Source organism: Sander vitreus, chromosome 15 (assembly GCF_031162955.1).
Source record: "Sander vitreus isolate 19-12246 chromosome 15, sanVit1, whole genome shotgun sequence".
In the NCBI taxonomy this organism is placed as follows: domain Eukaryota; kingdom Metazoa; phylum Chordata; class Actinopteri; order Perciformes; family Percidae; genus Sander; species Sander vitreus.
In genome coordinates, this window is record NC_135869.1 from 23,087,738 (window position 1) to 23,114,058 (window position 26,321).

General features: G+C 41.1%; 1 protein-coding gene across 1 annotated transcript in view; it reads left to right on the forward strand.

Annotated features, from left to right (window-relative positions):
- The window catches only part of cacna1ha (calcium channel, voltage-dependent, T type, alpha 1H subunit a), a 63,105-nt gene extending 45,839 nt beyond the window's left edge, over positions 1-17,266 (forward strand). Inside the window, exons 27-36 of the mRNA XM_078268870.1 lie at positions 625-734; positions 1,689-1,822; positions 2,220-2,290; positions 3,809-3,887; positions 6,591-6,712; positions 7,579-7,737; positions 8,225-8,368; positions 8,598-8,766; positions 11,442-11,599; positions 11,721-17,266. Coding sequence (XP_078124996.1) covers positions 625-734; positions 1,689-1,822; positions 2,220-2,290; positions 3,809-3,887; positions 6,591-6,712; positions 7,579-7,737; positions 8,225-8,368; positions 8,598-8,766; positions 11,442-11,599; positions 11,721-12,317 — 1,743 coding nt within the window. The 3' untranslated portion in view covers positions 12,318-17,266. The remainder of the gene's footprint in view (positions 1-624; positions 735-1,688; positions 1,823-2,219; positions 2,291-3,808; positions 3,888-6,590; positions 6,713-7,578; positions 7,738-8,224; positions 8,369-8,597; positions 8,767-11,441; positions 11,600-11,720) is intronic.
- Positions 17,267-26,321: the final 9,055 nt, after the last annotated feature.

Here is a 26,321-nt window from a genome sequence, read left to right on the forward strand (position 1 = left end):
ACACCGCGAGAGGGCATTTTTACTTTGCCCACTGTAAAATAAATGTTCTGTGCATGTCAAGCCGTCCTCTTAATGATGACTGAAGTGTTGGCTAGCTTTAGTTAAGTAACATTGTGCTATAAATCTGCAGTGTTTTGGGTTTTCTGTGCAGACGGCCAGTGCAAGTATATTGACAAGTGACTCTGATTCCAAAAATAACCATACTTTGTTGATCAGATAAAACTGAGGTTCACCGCCAGCACTGATATTCTTTTCTTAATAAAAAAAAAAGCCAGGGTGTTCATTTTCTTAAACAAAAGTTGTTGATGTATTTTTGGAGAGATGCCACAATCTTCCAGCACTGATGCATTTTAGGGCTTCCGAGAAGCTGTTGTTCCTCTTCAGTCTCATTGGAATTTACTTTGTTCTGCAAATGAACTCGGAACTTGAATTTTAGTTGCTGTCAAGCAGCAATAAAACTTCCAAGCATATATTTGTATTATTTCCACTAAAAGTAAAAACTGCTTTCAGAACATTATAAAGAATTATTAAGTATTGCCACAGAAAATGAATAAGCATCTAGTCTGAGAGAGATGTTTTGAAATAATGTCCTGCCTGTGTACATGTATGTTTTTTTGTGTTCAGTATTTAGAGGAGGTTCTGAAGTACTGTAACTACGTATTTACCTGCATCTTCGTCGTCGAGGCCCTGCTCAAACTCGCGGCATTCGGCATACAAAGGTTCTTCAAAGACAGGTAACACAGTGGGATGTGATTATGCACAACACCCAATGCTGTAAAATGAAATATGTATGAAATATGTGTCATTATTTCCAAATTACAACATGTTTCAAGTTTTATTGTCATATGCACAGTAAGGAAACAGGTTTCCCTGTACAATGACATTCTTCCTTTGCTGTCCACAGAATGCCAAACAATGTAAAATCTACAGTATTAATTGGCAGCATGTGAAAAATAAAGCAACAATAATAATAATAATAAACAGTGCAAATGTAAATAGTGCCTAGTCATGAATGTGCAACTGGAGAAATGTAAACAGTCGAGTACAGTTATGAGGTAGCCCATGTGTATAAACTCCTATCTGCTGTTTAGGAGTCTGATGGCAGTAGGAAAGAAAGAGTTCTTTAGTCTGGTAGTCCCGCATTTAACACTTCTGTACCTCCGGCCTGAGGGTAGAAGTGTGAACAGTGCGTGCTGGGGATGGGTGGGGTCCTGCGGTGGTAGATGCTCCGCAAAGAGGGCAGTGGAGTCCTGGTCCTGTGGTGTGAAATAATAACTCCTGCTCCATGTAGTACATTGGTATTTTATACTTAGGTGGCCCCTTGTTCTTAGTATGAAGGGATTGGGTGGTGAGTGTATTAATTTGTCTGTGGAGACTTATCAGGCATACACTCAGTGTTCCCCCGACCATAGAGATTAGTAGGTGGGGCTACCCATTCATCTAAACTAACTAATCACCATCAACAGCAGCAGCATTATTTCTTCCCCTTCTTTTACTCCTGTTCCAACATTTCAGCTAACTCACAGTAGCACTTATTGTGCTGAATAAAAACATACATACATACTAGATCATCAACAAATGATAGGGGAAACTTACCCAGAGTTACCCAGCAGGGAAGTCTGTCAGAGGCCTTTTTCTTTCTTCTACGAGCCTAAAATGTTGAAGGATGCTTATATGTGTATGTTTAGGTGGAATCAGCTGGATATAGCTATAGTGGCGCTGTCCATCATGGGCATCACCCTGGAGGAGCTGAAGATGAACGCAGCACTGCCCATAAATCCTACCATCATCAGAATCATGAGAGTACTCAGAATAGCACGAGGTAGAAACACACACACACACACACACACACACACACACACACACACACACACACACACACACACACCAGTCTAACCTCTCTACCTATTTACAATACAATACCTATACAATTACAAAACATACAGTAAGTGATTGTCAGTTTGTAAGTCATCCCTACAGACAGACACTCATCATAAACATTATTGATGTTGTGAAGCCCTTTTATCAACAAATCTTTTATTGTATGTTCTTGTAAATTCAGCATTAAAAGTTATATATGTCACAGATGCCTCCTGGCTTCTACAAATAAATGCAATTCTGAGTGCCTTCCTGCTGTACTAGTATCATGCCATGACATTTTAAGCAGCAACAACTAGCAGCAACAACTAGCTATTTAAGTATGCTATGTCTCTCTGCAGTGCTAAAACTTCTGAAGATGGCCACAGGGATGCGATCTCTGCTGGATACGGTCATGCAAGCGCTGCCACAGGTAATATGAGAATAGGGTAAATATGAAGGTGTTGTTTGGAATAGAGAGCTCTCTGAAAGATTTATGCTTGCAGATGAATATTTAACTCACGTCATATCTGTCCACATTAGAACATTTCTATTCTGACCCTAAAATGTGCATTCCCTCTCCTACCTCACTACAGCTGAACCGTGCACTCCATTAGTTTTATTATTAAATATGCATGATAATAAATGCCAAACACATCACATGGATCACATAGCTTTTCGTGCCGTGATAAAAACTCGGAATGAAGTACCATTCAGCAGTGTCTTATTGGCTCCAATTAAGTCACAATAAAAGTAGATGGTGCAGCTGACTACATGAGGGGTTCAAAGAAACCAGTTAAATGAATGATTCAAAGAGATGGTCACTTCATACAGCATTTTTGCATGCATTAGACCTTGATCGTTGAGCTGTGCTGTCATTTTTTGGAGTCTGACTGTACAGCCAACTTCCTCCCTGATGTAACTCGGTGTGCTTTTTCTGTCAACACTCTTTTTTAAGGATGTCCCCAGATGTTGTGGGAGTATCTCAGGTCTTTCTCTTCTGCTGCTTGGCACAGTTCTTAGAGGCAAAGAGCAGCTGCACCACAGATTATGATGCGTATGCAGTGAAGGACTCCATTGTTTGGCTATTTTCTTAATGTCAAGTGTACAGATATAACCATCAGGGCACAGAGTGCACAAGAACAGATTGTTAAGCTAGTGGATAAAAGACAACAAGCTGGAAACTTTGTGAAGCTATGATGCAGATATAGTCATATGAAGTGCGTAAAGTTCACAGAGTCTGCCCAATGATGACTTGTTTTTTATAGCACTCCAAGTTCACCACCAGATTTCTTAGTGTACTGAATAGGAGGCTGCTGTCAATAACTTAGCTCAGAGTTTTGACAGAAAAAGCTTTCCATGATTTCTTACTGGCAAAAACACAGAACACGTCTGTCTGTTAATTTTAAGATTTTTAGAGTATGTTTACGATGTTGTACTCGTACGGGCACTTTATCAATGTTGTCATCCTGTGTGGAAAATATAACTGAATTCAGGTAGCATATAAATGCAGGTTTTCAGTAAAAAAGTAAATAAATAAAAGGAAAAGGGTCCATGCCCTGTTTTTTCTACCTTACTGTTGTGAAGCACAAAGGCTTTGAATACACATGCCAGCCAGCAAATAATTGCCCCACAGCCCTCACTGTGAGAAATGTACCATCACAAGTTTGAATAGGAGCAATGTCAATGAGTCAGTGAAATGTCAGTGTGCAACCTAACGTGTGTCAGCCTGGTATTTATAGTATATCTCAAACAGCAAGAAGTGGACTTTGGTGCAAGACATTTTCTGCAACAGTTATTTCCATTCATAATGCATGGTTAGATTACTGTCAAATGGAATAAATACAATGAAATAAATCCTAATGTCTTATATTATCTGCAGCCTTGAACAAGCAGTATTACACTAGTGTTTGGTGTGTAGAGGGGGATCTAACATGCGTATTGCTTCCAGGTGGGAAATCTCGGTCTCCTCTTCATGCTGCTCTTCTTCATCTACGCTGCACTGGGAGTGGAGCTCTTTGGCAGACTGGGTCAGTCACACCACTGGCAAATAACACACATACACCACAGTCTCCAAGCTTCAGCAGAAAAGATTTTTGAATTCACTCATTACTACCACAGTCACGACTTAGAGCAAATTTCCCCGCCTGAACTGTCTCTGTTGAATCCTCACTCTCTACCCCCATCTGTCTCTCCGTCTCGCTTTCTCTCCCCCCCACTCTCACATGAAAGACCCGTTACTAACAAGAGAAGTTCACATTAGCATGATCACGTTTATTTACATTTTGCTTCCTCAATAGGTCAGCTCCATCCAATTAATTTTCTCTGAGAGCGCAACAGTGTGTAAGGGAAGAGGAATAGCAGAAAAGGCATTGGGGAGGACACCTTGGTGATGAGAGGTTGCTCTCTGTGAAATTGTATTTTGCTTCCGCTCGACACTGGCAAAACGAAAAGGAAGTCTGTTTTTTGTAAAGTAAAAACCCCTCTCCATTTTTTGCTATGATTTTCACTTTTGTCAAGCTGCTGACAAAAGCTTTTGGATGTGCCGAACGCCTTCTTCTGTCTGTGCCTCACTTTAAATCCTGTTAAAGGGCTTACAAAGCTGAGGGAGTGAATTATATGTTGGTACTGTACAGGATTGTACAGCAGTTTGGTGGAGAATATTCAAGCTTGGTCAGGATCGGGAAACTATTACTTTACATCGTACCTACAACATCATGTTGTGTTTTTTCCAGCTCATCACATATTGAGCCTTTCTTCTCTGGCTCCTCAGAGGATTCTGGGAATTCACACTCACAATAAAAAAAACATTGAAAACACATCTCTTTTCTTCTTTAATGCAGTAAGTCCGTCCTTCTGTCCGTCCTATTCTCGTGAATGCGATATCTCAGGAACACCTTAAGGGAATCTCTTCCAATTTTGCACAAACGTCCACATAGAGTCAAGAATTAACTGATTAGAATTTGGTACATTTTGGGCCATAACTCAACAAGTCCTATGCTAATTATGCCAACATTTCACGCAAATTTAGTATGATGAAGTGACGATATTTTATATCCAAAAGGCCAATGGTCAACTTCAATGTGACATCATAGTGTTCTCCAAAAACATCTTTTCTGGCCTTTATTCAAAGCCAAAACTCATAATTCAGCTTAATGCCATTCATACTGAATTGGAGAGAATAATCTTGGGCGCCCACCTTGAAACTGTGTGGATTGTATAGATCTTCTATACCCTGTACCCAATACCCTTTAAAGTCTTCACTACATATATTTTCTGAGTCTGGACAGACATGGGCAGAGGCATACAACTGAAAGGTGGTCATTTTAGTAATATTTTCCAACGTTTCTCAATAACACTTTTGACAGTGAATACAAAGCAAGAAGATATAAAGTAGTAAAGCCCTCCACCCAAGGTTTAGTATGCATACACACATCAGTATTATGGTAACATTTTATCCTGCTTCTGCTCCACACAGTGTTGTGAATTAAGTGGCCACCAATAACTGGCATAAATGGCTCATGAAATCTTTCTGCCCTCAGACAGGAGCAAAGACATTGTAAGATCTATAATTCCTTTGGGAGTCCTAAGACATGGGTGACACTGTATGTCGGCACTGAGGGAGTGTAAACTCTGTGACTGTTGTGTCTGCCGAAGGCTGGACAGATAATAGAAGGTCATAGGCAAGGGAAATATGAAAGGGGATGGAATGAGGGTTTGAATGTTAATGCTCACAGCTTTGGATTGAAGCTTTGGTGCCAATAGCAGGTATTTTGAGCATAGATGGTATTGAATAGATTTGAAACATAATCGAAATCAAATAACTGATCTCTTGAAACAGAATGTCCTCTTGCCACTGGGCCGTGACTCAGACTTAGGGAGAATAATAACTTTTATTTGTATAGCACCTTTAAAAACAACAGCTTACAATGTGCTTTAACAGAAGGAAACAGGATTAAACAAAAACATTAATATACACAGCACATCAGTACACATAGCTATACAAACACAACAAGAATAAGTTATTACTGCCTACTGGAGGGACGGTTGATAACCCAGAGCTACATTTTCAGCTTTACATTCAAATACTTATTGATAATGGTTTTATTTTGTGTCATCTAGTTCATCAAGAATCTGTCCCACTTTTTACTCTGTGGCCTTTTTAAATGTGATCAAATCTATGATAGTATTATTGTTTTGTCTCTTTGTGTATTTCAGTGTTGCATGAAAAAAGCCTCATAAGTAAAGTAAAGTAAAGTTTTATTCCATTTATTACAATGAAAAGTTGTCGTATTCAGTTCCTCTGAGCTACAAACCTCTCACTTTTCTCATGGTGGTTGATCCTTAGAATAAGACACAAGGTACACAATACTCTAAGGACTGTTTTGTGTCTCTCCAACCTCCTGCTAATGTGACCTGGCGATCGAAGATATCTTCCAGTGGCTGTTTTGATTCTGTAAACAGGCTCCTGAGGGCCTTTCTGGCAAATTGACCCTGAGACTGACGGAGACTGTTCTCCTTCTCGTTTGTCATGTCCACAGGGACACACTGCTTGGCAGCTGTTTGTGTGTTCAGTCAGTGTACACGGCTGACTGAAGCATTGGGACTTTCTGATTGGGACACTGGCACTTATGTGATCATTTATGCACACTTTTTTTCCAGTTATTTTTGCTTAACCACCATGGCAAAAGTGTGGCGTAATTAATGTCTGTCGATGTTTGTGTGTTGATTAGTGTGCAATGACAACAACCCATGTGAGGGTCTGAGTCGTCATGCAACGTTTGAGAACTTTGGGATGGCCTTCCTCACACTGTTTCGAGTGTCCACTGGAGACAACTGGAATGGGATTATGAAAGTATGAACACACACACACACACACACACACACACACACACACACACAAATAATGACTAGATTATCCCATAACCACAGAGAGAGCAATGACCTCCAAAACCAATTATGTATAATGAAGTGGCTTAGAGCCGAGCAAAGTCAACACTTTCACATCATAAGTTAAATATCTCAAAAAATATCTTTCATATAGGTCCACCGATATCAACAAAAATCATATTGAGAGAGCTTTTTTTTGTATAGCCATTTGTGTGAAATATCAAAAATCTAAATCATAAGCATTCATTTGTTAATTTTTTATAACCTAATGTTGTTAATTAACCTAATTTCTATAAATGTATATATTTGAGGGATAGAATGTTTTTCAGAATAGGTGTCAAACCGTAATGTAAAGTGGAAATTGATACAATACAATCGCAAATTGAGATCTATCAAGTTGAAATTACACATTTTCCAGATTTCTATATTCATATTTAATTTTTAGATGCAAGCACCTCATGGAACTGCTTTGCCATCACTCACTTTCATTTAGCAAGCTGCAGATTCCCCAAAAGGGAGAGATGTTCAGGTTTCCACCTGCAGATGTGGATACTGTATGTGGGTAAAGAAAGCAACAGCAGCTAGAATTTCAACACCAATCTGCGGACGTACATTCTTTACCAATGTCCTTGTTTCTCCTTATAAAGTCTTCAATATTTATAATTTTCTGAAGTTCTAAATGAGGCTCCATATATAATCAACCGTTAAGATTTCAAAGCTTTGTGATACAGCCTCTGGTGTATTGGACGGACAGTTGTTCAATTGTGTATATTCAACTCTTTCACTTTTCACTTTCCCTCTTTCTTTCTGAATCTTTCTCTGTCTTTTAAGGACACGCTAAGGGAGTGTCATCCAGAGGACCGCCACTGTCTCTCCTACCTGCCTTTGGTCTCTCCAATTTACTTTGTCACCTTTGTGCTAATGGCCCAGTTTGTGCTGGTCAACGTGGTGGTGGCCGTTTTGATGAAACATCTCGAGGAAAGCAACAAGGTACAGTAACTAGAAAAGGCTAAGATCAAGAAATTCAGCCATATATAGACCCGGCTAGTATACTGTATGTGTGAACAGAGACTGTATGTAAATAGCCAAGAGACAAGTACATTTGATGACATTCATGTTGATGGATATCAACATTTAAAATCAATCAATCAATCAATCAATCAATCAACATGTATTTATATAGCACTTTACAGCAACCAGCAGGTATCCAAAGTGCTTCACATCAGAAACCAAGACTAAAACACACATCATATAACATATCATACAATAAAAAGAATGAAACATAGAAACAGTAAAATCAGAAAAGGTTACATAGAAATAGGAGAGGGAAATTGTCACACCACTACTACGTATTAAAAGCCATTCTAAACAGATAGGTTTTGAGTTTAGACCTAAAAAGCGCTACATCTGTAGTCGTCCGAATATCAGAAATGTAGTAAAATGTAGTGATCAAGTAAAACACCATCTACTTTTGCAGGAGGCTAAAGAGGACGCAGAGATGGATGCAGAGATTGCCTTGGAAATGGCTATGGAGAACCAACGCAAATTAAGCGTAACCTCCGACAACAGCTCAGTGGGAGGAACCTATGTTGGGCCATGTCCACATTCACCTGGACAGGTGGTAAGGACTTTACTTTACTCATTAGTCAAACAGGGAAACTTGACTAACCCTGAAACAGCAAGTTTAATTATGGGTGTAATGGAAGCATTGGCTGCGTGTAATGCATGTTTCTGGATATGACCTACCATTCATTTCATTCACTGTAAAGCAGAATGTGTTGCAATAGGCAGTATTACTGCGCAAAGACACAGTCAGTGCTAGACTCTGTGGTCTCTGTCTCCCCCCGTAGGAGGAAGAGGTGCAGTGCGGTGACCAGGATCTGCTGTCGTCAAGGAAGATGTCTGTTTCCAGGATGCACTCTCTGCCTAACGACAGTTACATGTTCCGACCTGTGCGGCCCGCCAGCGCCCCCAACCCTTTGGAGGAGGTAGAGCTTAGTCCCCAGCACCAGCATTCAGGTAACTTATCCATTCAGGATTTAAAGATTAGACATGAAATCAGCATGGAGTTTTGGTGCTCTATCTTTTCTTTGTATTAGACAGCCACTGGTATTGTTCTAACAGACACAGATGCTAATTACATTCAATAAACCTGGACTAAGATTGTTCCATGATGCATGCATGTTCCGAGCACCAAACTGAAATCAGTGCTTACAAATATAAGTACTTTATAATGTGGTAATATTTCTTCTTTTTCCTTGCTCTCTTTTTGCTCTCTTTTTTTCTATAAGTGTTTCCAGAAGATGTATGTTTTGTAAAATAGTGGTGTGTTGTTTGACATGACACGCAAATGAAAGAAACTACAGCCACAACTGACTAATGCTATGATTTAATTTGAATTGAGGACTGAAGTTTCAAGTATATGGTTTGTATAGAGTCCTCAAGTCATGTGAGACAAATGTGTAGAGGTTTCCATCGCTTTTAAAGCCCCACTCCAGAATGTTTTGAGCAATTTTTGAGCACTGCCAAAACAGATTTCCCAGGGGATATGGAAAACAGCTGTCAGTAACACACAATAACCAAGACATGATGCACAGATTGACAGATATGAAAATGGTTTTGCAAGTTGTCGGTCCACCGCAGCAAACACCAACTAATCAGTCCCATGCAAGTCCACAAAATCCTCTTTAGGCTGCTAATTAGGATGCTAATTATTTTAATCAAGGGTTCAAAGCACTGTTAGGTATACCATGCATAGTTTGACAATGACTAATATTTAGGGTCAAGCATCATGAGAGCTGTAGTTGTTGAATGCTAACAACCTATATATTGTTCACCCTTGTTAAATATGACAAGGTTGTCAAATTTGTCTATCCAGTACAACAGATACTTGTGGCTTAGAATTTGGAAAGAAACCTGAAAAGCTACAGTAGGGTAGTTTGTCGACAAGAAAGTATGAGAGTGGAATATTTCTTGTGTCCTTTAACACATTGGCAAATAATCATGTTGCCGATTTAATCTGTTTAGATGTAGTTTTCACCTAAAATCACTTGGCTGCAACAGTGATGAGGAGTGGATACTTACACAGTAGTATAACCTTGCTGAGGACACTACTTTAAGCACTGACAGGCACTGTTTTATCTACAGTCCGATTCTAATGGCATGTTGTGGCCAGGCTGTGGACAGGCCCAGCTCTGTCCCAAGGTACTGACTGTAGTGGATGAGCTGATACAATGTGAATCCCTGCAACCTTCACACAGGCTCATCTGCTCAGCTGTGGAATGGCTGAATACTCGACGAGAATGACGGTTAACTTGATGGCCAAGCTGCAAAGTCACAAAACTGTATACAATCACAGCTGTGGTGCTTTATCTGTTGTTTGCTTTTTAAGATGATCTATTATTATCTGGTAGATTTGTAATGAAGTGGATTTACAGCTTGGCCTGAAAGAACCAAGTGAAGATCTATCTCTGACATTGCTGTAATATTTCTAACCTGTTTTACTGTGATTACATCTGAACTCACAGGTGTACTGGACCTGTGTGTTCAGAATGCCTAAGACCCTGGTTACACTGTCTCACAGCAGTTGTTGATCACAGATTGAATTTATGATCTCTTTGCAATCACACTTGTATTTAGAGACTACCATAACTACTAGTCACATGGAGCTGTTAATGTAACCAGGATCTAATGCCGAACATCACATCAGACTTATAAGACTCTATCCCTAACAATCAGACAATCTGCTACTTCACTGAGCAGCCTACTGTATGCGCTGATGAATTTTCAATCAGAAAACACTTTATTTTGACAGCAGATTTGAAGCAATTGCAAAGTGATCAAAACAAAAAAATGTAATTCTTCTTCTCATTGCTCAAATCATAGACTGTATCAAGATGGACAGCTTGACAGCTCCCCAAATGTGAAGCCAAAACATCTCGATGCTGAAGTATAGGTCATAAATCAGAAAATTGTACACTTGAACATACATTAGCATGATGCACTACCTTAAACCATCTTTGGCAAAAATGTATTTGACATGTACTGTTATTGGCCCATGACCCACGTTAGCGATGGGACATGGGCCAAACAAAAAAATAACAGTGCACGTCAAATACATTTTAGCTAAAGATGGTTTCTGTCCTTTAAGGTAGTTCTTATCATGCTAATGTATGTTCAAGTATTCCATTTTGTTATTGGTTTTTGGGTTTGGTTTTAATTAGTTAAAGCTATAAAAATGGGGTGAAATGTCATTATTGACAGCTGTGATTAACTTGGGATTGGTCGGGCGGTGTGTGAATATCACTTCGGTACCATGGCGCCACTTCCCAATCATTACTGCGTAGATTTTGACGTCTGGCTCCAAAATGACTAGATGGCAGCATCTGAACTGTGGATATTTTGGCTTCACTTTTGTACAGTAGGAGGAAGTGGAGACACGCCGTCCATCTTTATAGTCTATGGCTCTAATCCAAATATTCTATCAAAATAAAGTGTTAGTGATATTATACTTTTATAGTCATCGAGCTGTCATAATATTAATTTTAAGCTGTCCCAGAGTAATAGGAAATAGAATGCGTGTATGCGTTTGTATATGCCCAAATATGCATGTGTTTTCTGCAACAATGCATGAAAGTGTGTACATGTGGTTGTATCATGTGTATGAATCAAACACTTTACATTTGTACCTTCAGGTTCAGTGACGTCAGTCCACTCCCAGCCATGTGAGAGCCCCGCACTGCTGCAAGTACCAGACGTTTCCCATGTTCACCCTCGGTCACCTCCCACCCTCACCATGCCCCGCATCGCCCCGCCCACGCCCAGCCCCTCCCCACGGGCCCTGCGCAGACAGGTGAGAGACCCCATTTCAGCTGCCTACATACTTTGACAAACACGTTTACATATTACAGTGTTAACGTCCATTCAAATTATATTGATGCAAACGATGCCGTGGTGTGTTTTTTATGTTGTAGGTTGCCGTTAAAGTGGATTCTGTGGAGTCCCAGGGTTGTGAGCAACAGGAGAGGCCCAACCCTGTCTATCTGCCTCCCCTCTCCCCTTCTCCCCTCTCTCCTCATACCTCCTCCCCATCTCCCCTGCCTCCTCCTCCTCCCTCCTCCCCCTCATCCCTCTATCTCCCACCCTGCTCCCCTTCAGCCTTCCCGCTCCCTCCTCCCTCTCCTCTGCATCCTCTACTGTCCTCCCCCTCTCCAATACCTCCTCCACCATCTTCCCCCTCACTTCTTCTCCCACCACCTCGCTCCCCCCGCCTCCCCCTGCGCCCTCTCAGCCTACAGAGACCTAGACCGCCCTCTGCTGTCTCCCTCTGCGACCCGGCAGACGAGGAAGTGTATCACATCACCAGCTCAGCCAGCCACAGGTGGAGGCATGAGGAGGGAGGAGGGCAGGAGAGCAGGGGGAAGGTCGGCCGCAGCCACTCCCTCTCCCCTTACACCACCCCGTATTCTCTCAACTCCTACTCCACCACCTCCCCTCCTCCTCCCCCGCTACCACCTTCCTCCTCGAGGAGCAAGCTCAGTCTGCTTGGGGGCGGCATTGATGGACTGTGACTCTAGGAAGGCTTTAAGCGTTGACAACCAGGCCGTCCTGGACAGGCCGTCATCATTGTCTGCTGGTTACCTTGATGACCAGCGGCGCCACTCTATCGAGGTCTGCCTCCCACAGGCTGTCCTCACCAGTGACGACCAACACTTTGCACGTGAGGCCCACAGGTCGGAAAAAGGTGGTCAGGCATTTCCTGTGAGGGTGCAGTCAGTCGGGGGCGGCCACAGAAAGAAGAAGATGAGTCCTCCTTGTATATCCATCCACCCGCCCTCAGAGAGGGAACTCCCACAAATTGCCTCACCCCCAAAACTGGCTGACTGCAGCATGATGCTGAGACGCAGGACACCGTCCTACGACTTGACCCCGCACGCCCAGTCAAACACACAAGACGTCTCTGCAGATTCACAGATGCGCACACAGATGCAATCCCCGAGGCACACACCGCTCACACCTATCCCCGTGCCGCTGCAAGCACACTCGCCAACACACACACTGATTCGCTCGCGGGCATCTACTCCGACTTACACTCCACCGCATGTATCCACACCTACACTCCCACACATCCCGATCAGCCCAAACATCTTTATCCAGCCACATGCACCTCTTGTCCCGATGCCTTTCTCACAAGCGCACTCCCTCTCCCCTGCTGCGAGGCACTCCTCTCTCACAGGGGACTACATCCCCCTCCCCCAGTTCACCTTTGAAGAACCACAGTCCAGATACATGAGCGGCCTGTCGGCTGGTCTATCAGACACCGATACAGCCACCTGCTCTTCCCCCTTCGACAACAGACTGGGAAGCGGTGCAGGATTCAGTGCAAAGAATCGGAGGACTGCCCAATGAACATCGGGCATTGCCTTCGGGAAGTGAATGAATTGGTCCTAAATGTCTGAAGATGGAGTAGAGGGGCCTCGGCTGACCACAGAGATTGGTGCTGGGGAGAAAATGAGAGAAGTTTACTGGGTGAGGGATTATTTTGTTTTGTTTTGTGTAGATGAATACTGAAAAGACATGAATTATTCTTTCCAGAGAGACGCTGGTACAGTCCCGTCGTAGAATAATAGCCAGTGGATCTATTTTTCCTAAACCCAGTTTAAAGGACAGCAGATCCACTGAGGCTGTACCAGTCAAACAGTACCCACTGTACATGGTGTGTTCGGGACTAATACTAATAACACGCCAGGACTAAAGCCACCCAACTCCGTAGCCAAAGTTTTTTTTTTGACACACTGTCCCCACCCACGCGAGCCAATCAGGAAGCAGCGTCTGGCTGACAACCTCTGACCTTTACAGGAAGTGGTTTGTGAAATGCGAGCGTGGGGGGAATTGTGGGATATGCAACTTCAGGTTTTCTACAGAAGTTCTGCTTGCCCCTCCTCTGCTCCTCGATCACATTGATCAGAGCAGAAGTGTGTGTGTGTGTGTGTGTGTGTGTGAGAGAGAGAATGAGTGAGCGTGTCTGTGTTTTCCTGTGTGCGAGTATTGTCAAATCTGTTGTCATGGAAGTTTGCCATGTTATTCTTCCGTCTGCAACGACAGAGAGGGGAAGCAGGGCAGAGCTGTAGTGTATGTTTATTTGTGTATCTGTGCAGTGTAAATAAAGGAAAATACTGTATTTGGTGAGATTAAAAATAGCTCTATCCATATGCACATATTTTTATAGAGATCTGAAATGTTTTTTGCACACAAATTTAAATTTCAAGTTGCTTGTTTTTCCTCTGTTGTCCTCTTGTGAATGTATGTTTCTTTTCGAACCAGAGAGAGCAGTGAGGGAGCTCAACCCTCCTCTCAACAGGCTAGCTGAGGTTCAGGAGTGGGATTTTATTTTTCTATTTTGAAAAAGAGAACAGGGGTGTGATGTGTTTCTGTAGCTTTGTCTCAGACTTCTATTGTATGTATTTGGCGTCTAAATAACAGTCTTAAGAAGCGGGCTCAGTGATGCAGGCCAAATTCATTTTAAGATGTTAATCTATTTTGATGTCCCTGCACAGAGTACAGTTCATGTGTTGAGACTAGTGGCTAAACTTGTGTGCTGTCCTTCACAAATTCAATTTCAATGTGGCTATTATTCCAAAAAAAGAATTCCTATAGTGAGTTAAAATATAAAACTACTGTGTTTTTTTTTGTCCAGATAAATTCTAAAAAAATAACTTACATGCAGCTAAATATCTCTGTGGGCTGCTGACTATGGGAACATATACAATATGAACGAAATCCAGTATTATCCTTGTGTGGGAAAAAAAATGCCATCTCTGAGCCCCCCTTCTACAGCTGGATCAGTTCTGACACCACTTAGTGTTTCTGTACATCTAAAGACAACCAAACTAACTAACTTACTAAATATGTGTAGCCAGAGTGCAATAATAATATATACTTGTGGAAAATATAGTAACATCCACACATAAAACAACCACACTCTTGTGTTCGTACATACTGTAGAACTACTATATATGATATAAACCCATTTTTATATGATGATCGAGAGGATTTCTATCTCTAGTGTTCATGCTCCTATAGGTACCCGCCCCCTGCCTGTGGCTGCGGTGGCATGGATGGGTGTGGCTGGATGCAGTGTTAGGTACTGTAGATTTCTCTAAAAGCTCCGGCCCACCCGCTGATAGTGTAATAACCCATTTGTCACCCCTCAATTTTATTTCCCCTACTAACCCACCACATTAGATTTGTTACCTACATATCAGTTATGTTTAAATCAACATATCCACTGATGGACTCATGTAACTCCCAAGGTGCGAATGACAAATAATGACAAGCATTTTTCCTTTCAGTGACTGAATGTTTCTTACCATGACATACCTTTATTCTGACACAGCACAATATGTATTTATTCTATTTTGTGCATAGTCTGGTTTGGCACAGGTACACAAGAAGCATGCTTGTTAGCTACTTAGGTACTACTGATTCCATTTTAAAAGGCAGCTGGCTGGGACGGCGTCTATATTTTTTTCTGATCAGCATGTAACATGCACAGTTTCTCAGTAATCTGAGTAAAACAAGTGCATTCATGCTGCACCATAATCACCACAGGCCCAGTATTCATTTACTAAGATTGTATCCGTCCTCATAGCTATTTCCAATCAAATTCAAAGTGTGAGTACTGAGTGACAAAGGGTCTCTGGAGGTCAGATTTCTGTTAAACCAGTGCGGCAACAAGTAAATACTTGAATTTTATTGGGTCATACTGTATATTTTTATGGGCATTACATTTAAAAAAGGAGGACAGATCATTTTCATGTAATTTTTTTTCAGATACAAAATTTGCCTTATATACATCAAACTTAAACTAGCATGAAAAGTCTGTAAGAGTTTGCTGATACCTGCAGAAACCCTTCAGGGTCATTGAAGAAAAGAAGAAGGTCTAGATTATCATCAGATTATTCTCAGTCAACAATCTTTAAATCTCCCAAGCAGTGTGCATGTAGATTGGAAAATTTGTGAGATAAGCTTCAGTTTGCCACTTTTGACCTTTGTGTTCTACAGCGCACCCCCGTGATTGGTTGTCATCCTTGGATAGAGCCACATTTAACAGTACAGTGCTGCTGATGTGAGTTCAGAAATGAATTGGATTAAGATTGGCATGTTGCAAGAAAATATTTCAGAATGAAAAGCTCTTGGACAATGAAATCACAATTTGAAAATGTAGCTATTGATGAATGCAGCTTGTTCATCTTTTAGCACTCTTCCAGATTCTGAGATGTCCTCCCTCCTGTACATGGCGCAGTTGGTTGTCCCGTTTTAAAATCATTTGAATACAGTATGTGCTCGAACACACTGTTATTGTGCACCTGCTTTGTCCTGTTTTATGTCCTTTTTCTGCACATATTGTCTGCAATGGGAGGTTTTAAGTATTCTGGAGACAGCCTCTTTCTGTCTCACTCTTATTTGACTTAGTGCAGACGACCACAATCTACAGCATATTGCCATATTAATCAATACACTTTGGTAGAGTGACTGCATAATTGTTCTTACGATTTACAGATCTTTGGATCTCAGTATTTAAATCCTGTTTTTGAGGAAACAGTTTTGACTATTGCATGTTCTGATTTAAGAAAAAAAAATCTTTTGAATCATCTGGATGTTTTAGAGATTTTGATATTTGCATTTTCAGATGTTTCCATTTGTAGATTGACTACCTAATTGCACTGGGCTCTGATTAATTAGTATCTGATAAAATACTGATTAAATGACCCTATTCTTTATTGTCCAATGCAATAGTGGGTGGTTATTTACTGTATGAGGACAGAGCCCCTCTTTATACAGTTTTATAGAGAGACATGGAAACTTAGTTGGTTCTATTTTGTTGAGAACCAACGTTATTTAATGTTGAGGTGAACCTTTTTTCACTTTTCCTCCTGATACTCTAAACATGCTAGAACTCTGGTGATGGTGAAACTAATTAACTGATGTATATTTTATGTAGGAGTAGCCTAACCCCTGATGGTCTGTAATGGACAGATTAGGATAGTAATAAATTGTGTTTTCTGGGTTGGCACTGAGCTGGGCCAGCCTCGCAGTGAAGCTGATCACGCTCATGACGCGTGTGACGCCACGATACCAGACTCCACAAAGTTCAAACTGTGATAGAACTTGACTTTGATGAATCAGAAGCCTTGTGTTTTCTTTCTTTCTTTTTTATAACCCTTCAGTGATCGCCCCAGGCACCCCGACCCCCAAACCCCCCCAAGCCTTACAAGGAGGGGAGGAGGTATGTTCTATCTGTCAGAGGAGAGCAAAAAGGTGTCTGCAATAACAAGCACCCCCCCCATTATTCCCTGTGACAGATGGAGAAGGGAGGTGACAGGGGAGGTGTTTAAAGGCTCGACACACAGTCAGACTCCCTACATTGTATCATTGCTGATTATTGTGTGATGACCAACCGTTGTCCTGAAGGATGTTTCCCTGTCAATTAAAAAATACAAGATTTTTTAATTCCTGATACATGTCTGTTTTGATTTCTTATGATGATGGTGTTCATTTTCCCATTAATAATTAATAACTACTGTGTGTACTAGAACCTGACCAATTAATAACTAAAAATAAATCGTCCAGGGACGTATATCTGCCAATTTTAGCTTTTTGCAGATATATTAGTATTAGTGTATAGTAGGCAATTCATTTTTGGTATTGTCGGGCAAAAAATCCATAATAATGATTCAGCATATTGTAATTCAAAGGGTCTGAGAGAAAACTAGACTCTTGCACCTCCTCTTGGCTCTGTTTTAAGGCTTTAAATCAGGGATCTTCGACAGTGGGTCCGGGACCCCTAAGGGAAAAAGTTTTAGAACTAGGGGGGGGGGGGGAATCCCTCCAGTCACTAACCACATAGTCTCGCATAGCCAGACCTTCCTCCACAGCACTGCAGAGGAGAGTCTGGCTAGACCATACAGCACTCCGGGATGCAATATTTTTTTTCCCACTATGGCCACGCCAAGACCCGCCCTTCAATAGCTACAATTGGCCAGGAGTCCATGCTTATGCAAGGCAACGTAACCTGATGTGTACAGGTCCTATCCCCTGACTAATCAGTAAGCCAGGTCTTGGCGTGGCCATAGTGGGATTCGTAATTTTGCTTCTGGGATGGGAGAAAAACATGCTTTGGTTTATTGGCATTTCTTTAAACCAATCACAATCGTCATGGGCGGTGCTACGCGCCGCACAGAGCAATGACACCTCTGCAAAATAGCCTCGGAAAGGAACTTGTTTGGGTGGAACCATGTAGGCTACTTTTAAAGGTTGTTTTAATCGTGCAACAGAAAACTGAGATTGGACAGATAGTCTAGCTAGCTGTCTGGATTTACCCTGCAGAGATCTGAGGAGCAGGTAACCATAGTCCTCAGAAATCGACAGAGTTTAAAATGCCAACACAAAGACATGCGGCCGAGATGAAAGACCTCCGGCGGAATTTCCCGGAAGTGGAAGGTCGTGGATATAGACTAACTATAAGACCACAAATCTGGGTCTCAGGTGGGAAGAGTGTCCGTCTACCATTTGGAAGGTCGGTGGTTTGATCCCTGGCCCTGCTGCCCCATGTCAAAGTGTCCTTGGGTAAGACACTTAACCCTGAATTGCTCCACTCATTTGGATAAAGTGTCAGCTAAATTAAATGTAATGTAATGTAATACTACTACCTTAAGTATATACCAAGAATTAAAGGACAGATGTCTCAGCAGGATTTAGAACTTAGTAGGCTCGACTACGCTAACGCTGTCTTTACAAGCCTCTCTAGACGCAGGACAATGCTGATAGAGTCCTCAAGACCAGGAAAGTAAATCACATTACTCCAGTTCTCAGAAGGCTACACTGACTTACTGGGTCAAATAATTGATTTTAAAATACTAATGTTGGTTTATAAAGTACTGACTTGTTCAGGGCCCAATGACATTTCATATCTGCTGAGCCAATCTGTTAGGAACCTTCCAGACCTTTCATGTGGTCTGGGACAGGTCTGCTCACAGTCCCCAGAGTCAAAACTAAACATGGAGAAACAACATTCAGTTTTTATGCACCACATATCTGGAACAAACTCCAGAAAATGTAAGATCTGCAGTTCTTTTAATCAGAGCTTAAAACTTAAGTTAAACGTGGGGCTATGAACTCAAATTTTGCACTGCACTGTATCTGCACTGTACTTCATATCCCTTTGGGACCTAAGCCATTCTTTTTTAAATGTTAAATGTTGACTGCCCAATTCTGTAATGCACAATCAAGTTATAGACATTTAGACTTTTTTTTTTGTTTGACAACCTGGGCTAGCATGATATGTATGCTGCAGGGATGTCACATGAATGTTTAAATTCTTAAATTACTATAAATACAAAAGAACAATCAAAACAGAAATTTAATCTCACAGAAATGTATTGAAATCACACAGAACAATACATAAAAAACATAAAAACATATTATATATATATATCTTGAAGCTGCACTTTCATATGGCTCTTTGTAGTTGTACTTGCACTTACTACTTGTTGTCTGGAGTTTGCACCTTCAGGGTTGAAAGCATTTAATTGACGGTCACTTTGGATAAAAGCGTCAGCTAAATGACATGTGATGTAATGTAATGTAATACTGAACAAGACTTTTGACTTCTAAAAATTGCCCTCCCAAGTCTTGGCTTTCACGGGAAGTGAGACTAAACACTGTAACTAACACAAATACAAAACAATTTAGATTTTGTCTGAAGTCCATTATGCTTTTATCAAGTTACAACAATACTAGTAAATGAGCAATGCATACACATATATATATTTTACACTTATGCTGTTATATTATCATTTTGGCTCGTTTGTTCCACTTTTAGTACATGTAGCAATGAAGTGACACAGTCAGGTAGGTGGCAGCATCTGTAAGATTACGGATGTCGGCTGATGTAAAACACCAAGAAGAAGAAGAAGAAAAAAGATAGTCAGGAAGACAGCCTCTGATTGGTCGACACACTCACCCCACTGCAGTCTGGGAAACAAGATGGCCAGTGCTTACAGTAAATCAATACTTTTTTTAAACTAAAAGTTGAATAAATAACCATTCAGCTGGGTATTTATTGTTTTGGAATTATTGTGAAAAGACTGCAAAGACAATGCAGTTCCAGGCTGGATTACAAAGCTTCTGGAAGGCCAACAATCGCACGGAATACTTCTTTGGAAAGGCCAAGGTGTTATCTTTCATGATAAACAAACTTCTCATCAATGAAAAGTAAGTCTCTAGACCAGGGATCTTCAACAGGGGGTCCGGGGCCCCTAGGGGGTTCTCAGAGTCAGGGGGGCCTCCAAATTATTGTTAATTTTTGAAAGTTTTTTTCAAAAATTAAAGTCTTAACATGAATCCAACATATTATTAGCAAACATAAATCCCCATTGCTAACTGGCCTATAGGTAAGGTAGTCACTAAGGCCATCCACATACACAGTTCATCCTAAGGATTCACTGTGCTACATGTATGTTTAACATTAAAACATGATTTATAAAATCATGCCAACAATTATTAGGCTATTTTAAAAGCTTAGTATTCTATGCAAAAAAAGGTATGTATAAAGGCTTTAGGCCACCCTACACCTTAATGTAGGCCCAGTTTAATATGCAACTTCATTTTACACAATGTAGAAGGGGGTCCCTGCTCCGTCTCTCTTTCAGTTAAGGGGTCCTTGGCTTAACGTTGAAGACCCCTGCTCTAGACTGTATGGATCTGGAGAAATTGAATATGATATAAAATGTGTAGTTTGCTGTCGTACATACGACATCGTTGCACTCCATTCATTTGTCTATTTTAGCTATTTTTTATCTTCCATTTAGTTTGCTTTACTCTTATGTGTCTTTTAAATTGTATTTTTTATTGACTTGTGTTTCTTTTATAGCTTTGCTTAATGCCTTTTTGTCTTATGTCTTGTTGTTAAAAGGTGCTACACAAATAAATTGCCTTGCCCATGTAGGGAAGTATTTCAACCACTAGGTGGCAATGTCTGATTGTTAAATAAGGAGTCTGAGAGTTGGTGAAAGCCCCATGAAGAATGTACACTACATCATTTTACACCAATGAAGATTCTCATCATCAAAGTACGAAGTGTCAACTGAATCTACATTTTCACAGGTTTTTTTGTCTGTCTTTAATAATAGAATAGTTTGCTAAAATCAGGTTTCTTCTCTTTTTCTCCCTGTAGATTCTAGTATTATCGGATTACATGATCTTTCACCAAACCATCCAAATCAGTTTGGTATTTTTTCATAAGACCAATGAGATAATACATCCAAATAAAACAGAATTGGTTGGCCAGAGAGGATGTTCATCCCATCAGCTCACATGGTTATGCTGCACCATCTTGCCTCACAACTTTGAATCCACTCCTACATTAGCTGTATCCATTCAATGCACCACTGGATGGTGCTGCTGAACATGCTATGCACAGTAGGGAAATGTGGCTGTGCTGAATTGCTTTGTGTGCATGTCAGAGTGTACATGCATGTGTGTTTGTTAGTGAAGCATTGTCAGTTGTAACATGTTCCTGTGAGAAGTAAAGGTCAAGATGACAGATTCTCAGAAAAAATAAAAAGCCTCCCGCCACACTGCCTGCTAATAGGTTTTCTTTTAAAATGCCAGTATTTATTTAAGCCTTTGTCAAGTTAATGGATTTACTGTTGCAAATGTAATTTTAATGTACCACCCATTTGTAGTAAAATCTGATTTTTTTCTTAATTTCAGACAGCACTGCCTTTTGACGTGATAACAAGTATTCAGGGTTTGAATGCAGCTCTGCGTCCCCGTGATTGAAAATAGCCGCTCAAAGCTTCATTCAAAGACTGACTTTGGCTTCGATCATTAAATAGCATCCCTCTTTTTGGCTGTTTAAAAGGACAGCCTTGCAGATAGACCCATCTCCATATGCCGCTGCACTTATCTGCTCTTCAAACAAGTCAGTCACCTGGTAACAGTCTGCTGTCAGCAAGCCAGGTTTTCCATCTTTATGGTGCCATGAAACATCCGCCATCAGCTTTTAATTGGATATCCACATTTGGCTGTTCAGCAAAACACCCCACAGGATTGGTCATACCACTCTTCAAAAAGTTTTCTCCTTCAGCACCTGCTAAGAAGCTGCTTGAAGCAGCTTTTGTCAGGTGGTGATATGACAGCTTTGTCAGTTGGGCAGCAGTTATAAAGCCGCAAAAGAAACTTGGCATCCAGAATAGCAGCAGGGCAGTGAAAAAAAGCCTGGGTGTGAATCCCTGTTACAGTGAGCAGCTGCACTGCTGAAGTGTCCTTGAGCAAGGCATTGAATTGCTAGAAGCCCCAGGGATGGTGCTGTGTAGCTGATGCTAACCTCTGACATCCCCTTAAAGGGGGGAAGGAAATGAGGATCAATGAAAAATAACTAAATTATATTGTGGGTTAAGGAGAAAGGGACAGCTTATTTTCTTGGCCAATCAGAGGCACCCAACATTTAAAAAATAGGACATTTCCCAACATTATGTTGCATGGAAGGTACTGTAGATGACATGCTATGTTTCATTTTTGATACTGAGGAACATTTAACATCCTCACCTTGATGGGGAATTTCCTATAACTCCATTGCTTCTCTCCTCTCTTCTAGTATAGCTGCTTGGTTACGGAACAGCGCCAATGCAGGGGAGAGATGCAAGAGATGACACCTGCGAGACCAGCTGCGTAAGTGGCCTCTATTGGTGGAAGACAAAGTCCCTGGTTTACCACCACTGTGGCTATGGGGCCGAGGTGGAGAGGTGAGTGGATGATCCTTGTGACGACCATATACAACTAGGTATGGTGGAACAAAATTAGACGTTTTCTGATGGTACATGGCACATGGCAGGTTTTGTCACATAATGTTTAAACCATGGAAACCGCACCTTTTGCAGCAAGTAAAACCATTTTGAAAAAAACAACAACCTAGGGCTTGGTGGCATGGAGAGACTCTATGTTCAGAGTTCACCGAATAAACTATGCTGCGATGCAGGCAAAAGGTCAAGATTGGTGGTATTTTGGGATGCAGTAACAATCAAGGATGAAGTCATGCTGCTTTAGGGAAGTGGCATCATTTCTGATCTTATTATATTATTCCATTGGTAGCTAATGAGGCTTATAGGTGCTTAGTCTGGAAATGTGCAAAGAAAAGTGTGGGTGGATGCTGAATACCTGACATGTTGTACTAATGAATTCAACACAAAATAAGAATAAGAACGGCTGTTTCACTCCAATGATTGCATTGCAATGAGATTCCAAATGAGCTGCGTGTCAGTGAAACAGAAGATGTTATTGGAACAAGAAAAGCTTTAGCATCTTGATGTATTCTTCACTACATGTAAAAGTTAGTTTTTTGCCGTCCTTCTCTCTTTTAACACCGTCACCAACAATGCAAACACACATTCACACATGTGTTTTTCCTAACTCCCCCACTCGCCAACTTCATGTATCTGCCTTCCTATGAACTATATGTAATTTCTGTCACTCTCCTCTCTCTTTCCTCCCCTCTTGACCTTTCAACATAAAAGTGTCTGCTGATGTGCCGTGTGTGTGTGTGTGTGTGTGTGTGTGTGAGAGAGAGAGAGAAATAAGGAATTGATTTCTGTTATCAGATTACTGGATCTGCAAAACCAAAGGAAGCACTCAATTATACCCTTAATAAAAAGATCAGGAAAATAAAGGGAAAATAATTGATCTGTGTGTGTGTGTGTGTGAGTGTGTGTGTGTGTGTGTGTGTGTGTGTGTCTCTGTGTGTCTCTGTGTGTCTCTTTGGCCACGCTAGATACTGTAGCGTCTGTTTCCCTGTCTGTCTGTTTCATGTATGTGGTTGAGTTACCCTCTCTCCCTCCCTCTGTGTGTGTGTGTGTGTGTGTGTGTGTGCGTGCGTGTGTGTTGCACCCCTTGCGGCCATTCAGTCTCCCAGACAGCTGTTTGGTGACCTGGTAACACCCCTCATCTCTCTCCCGCAGCATTTCACACACACACACACACACACACACACACACACACACACACACACACACACACACACACACACACACACACGGCAGGCCATGTCTGCCACCACTGGTATCCCCAAGCTATCACACACACACACACACACACACACACACACACACACACACACACGATCACATGCAGACACCTTCAGTCACGCCCATGTCTAGCTTTGTCCATTCATAGTTGGAGTCAGAACTTTTTCTTTTACACAAACCTTCTGAATTGTTGATTTTTGATGATCAACACTAGGAATAGAACAGATTTTTCTTGATGGTTCATAAAGGAACCTTGCATGAGGACACGAGGGCCAACTGTTGTACTGAGGCCCTGGGGATTTGCAGGTCAACCCCAATAACTCTGCGTACAGCCCAAAGAAAACACACTGAAATGCAGACAGCTCTGGAAATTTATATGTGCTTTAGGCAAAGGACGGGGCTTGTATTTGACCATTCAGCAACATCCAGTACTGCAAATTCCACCCTAAAGGCTGGGTTATACTAGAAAAGAACTGGTTTGTACGACAACATGTTGTCCAACCAGGGCAAAAGGCAAAAGTGTTCATAGCTGTCAGCAAAATGTTCAGACAGTCTCTCCTGGAAGTCCTTCATAGTGTTGCACTCTGTTGGTCACATGCAAAGTATAGAAATACAGAAATAGTTGTATATTGAATGAAAAAGCTAGAGAGCGATATTCAAACCTTGGCTCTTTTCGCACCTCCGCACAGCTGGCCTTTGAGGAACCAAAGGAATGTGTCTTGATAATTTTTCCAATTCCACTTTGACAAAAGAGGAACGATACAAAACCTCATATAGTATTGTCAGACTTTATTCATACTCAGAGCATGGTACACAAAACAAAGGTTAGTTTGAAATGTGCACACCCAAGAGAAGCTGTTCACCTCCTTTACAGTATACCTTTGAGCGGTCCCATCTCTTGTATTCTGTTTTGGTTGACCTCCCTAACCTGACCGCTTCAGATGGACTAATCCATTACACAATACAGATGTTTAGGACATCTGTAATAAGGATTACGTCTGATAAAATGATGTGTGTATAATTCCCCTTACAAATAAAACTTGAGCGAGGCTCCTGAAATAGTTAATAATTAAGATAAATAGTTTATCCTTTTGCAGATAATTAGGGTTTCATGGGGTTTTGCCAATCCCTGTATGTTGGTTTTGTGGATTTCGGCAAAGCTTGTGACAATGTTACATCTGTAATCCTATTATTAGAGCTGAATTAGCCTTATTAGCATTTAGTCGAATGCTTTCACGTAAGGATGTGCCAAGCCCCTATTGTTGTCTGTGATATTCAAGAAGATACAGCCGAACTGTCTGGAAAGTGTGTGTCTGACATTGTCATTCTGGCTTCAGTGGACCACGATTGCTGATTTGCACAGGAGCAGTTTACAGCAAAGTGTGACGCAGTCAGCGCAAGAAAGCCCCTTCACATCAGGTACAAACAACAGACATGCAGTTACAAGGGTTTTATGGGTTGTTCTTCTTGACCTGCTGTCTATGCAACCCTGAACTGGATTAACAACTTTAAAATAGATGCAAAAATGTGGTACACTGATTGTATCAAACCATCTGTGGTTTAAATATTCTATTTCTGACAATTAAACAACCTTTATTCTCTGTAATACTGTTAAGCTTGCTTGGGTATTTATAGATGAACATCTGACTCATGACTTTGCCAATTTGCTTACTACTGTACCTGTCACTCTACCTGTTACCTCGCAACAGAAAGGCCATTAACATTATCTTAAAAGCTACATTGTGTAAGGATTTCTCCCATCTAGCGGGGAAATTGTATATGACAACCAACTAAATATATTACTTTCTAGCCCTTCCTCCTACGGTGGCCGAACCCGAAATGAGCTCTTAGTATCTCCATCGTTTACACGCAGCTGTTCTAGCAACTCCAATATTAACTTTGGTCTTGTTGCTTTGCCTGTCGCGTTGTCGTTTTAATTTTCTTTTTCGCTTCCCTGGCGAGTAATCTCCCCCTCGCATTCGTCACGGTGCCAATAGGTGTAAGAGGGCGAAATGCGGAGGTGTGTCCCTCTTTGGCTAATTTATTTTAAAGATGGAGGCGCTACATGTCTGCCGTCATTCGAGCAAGTCACTCTTATGTATTCTGAATGATTCTGAATGTCAGATTTTACGCTTACGAGAATACTTTGATTAATTGGTGGAAGTAATTACACATGAATGAGTACATATTTGTGAAAAAACCCTTTGTTTTTTGCTAAGAATCAACTCAAAAAAATTACACAATGTAGGTTTAAAGAAGATATATCTCACTTGATTTGTTTAAACAGCAAAGAAAAGATTGCCTTTGAAACTTATTTTGATGGCAATAAAAATGTAAATAGAAAAACATAGAACACAGTAAAACAAACCAAGTAAAATGGCAGCGCTGTGGCCGGGGGCATAGCACCGTTTTTTGGACCCCCGGTCGGACGCCACTGACTGGGGTTCACTCAATTCAATTAACTACAAATACAAATAAGAACTTTGCAAA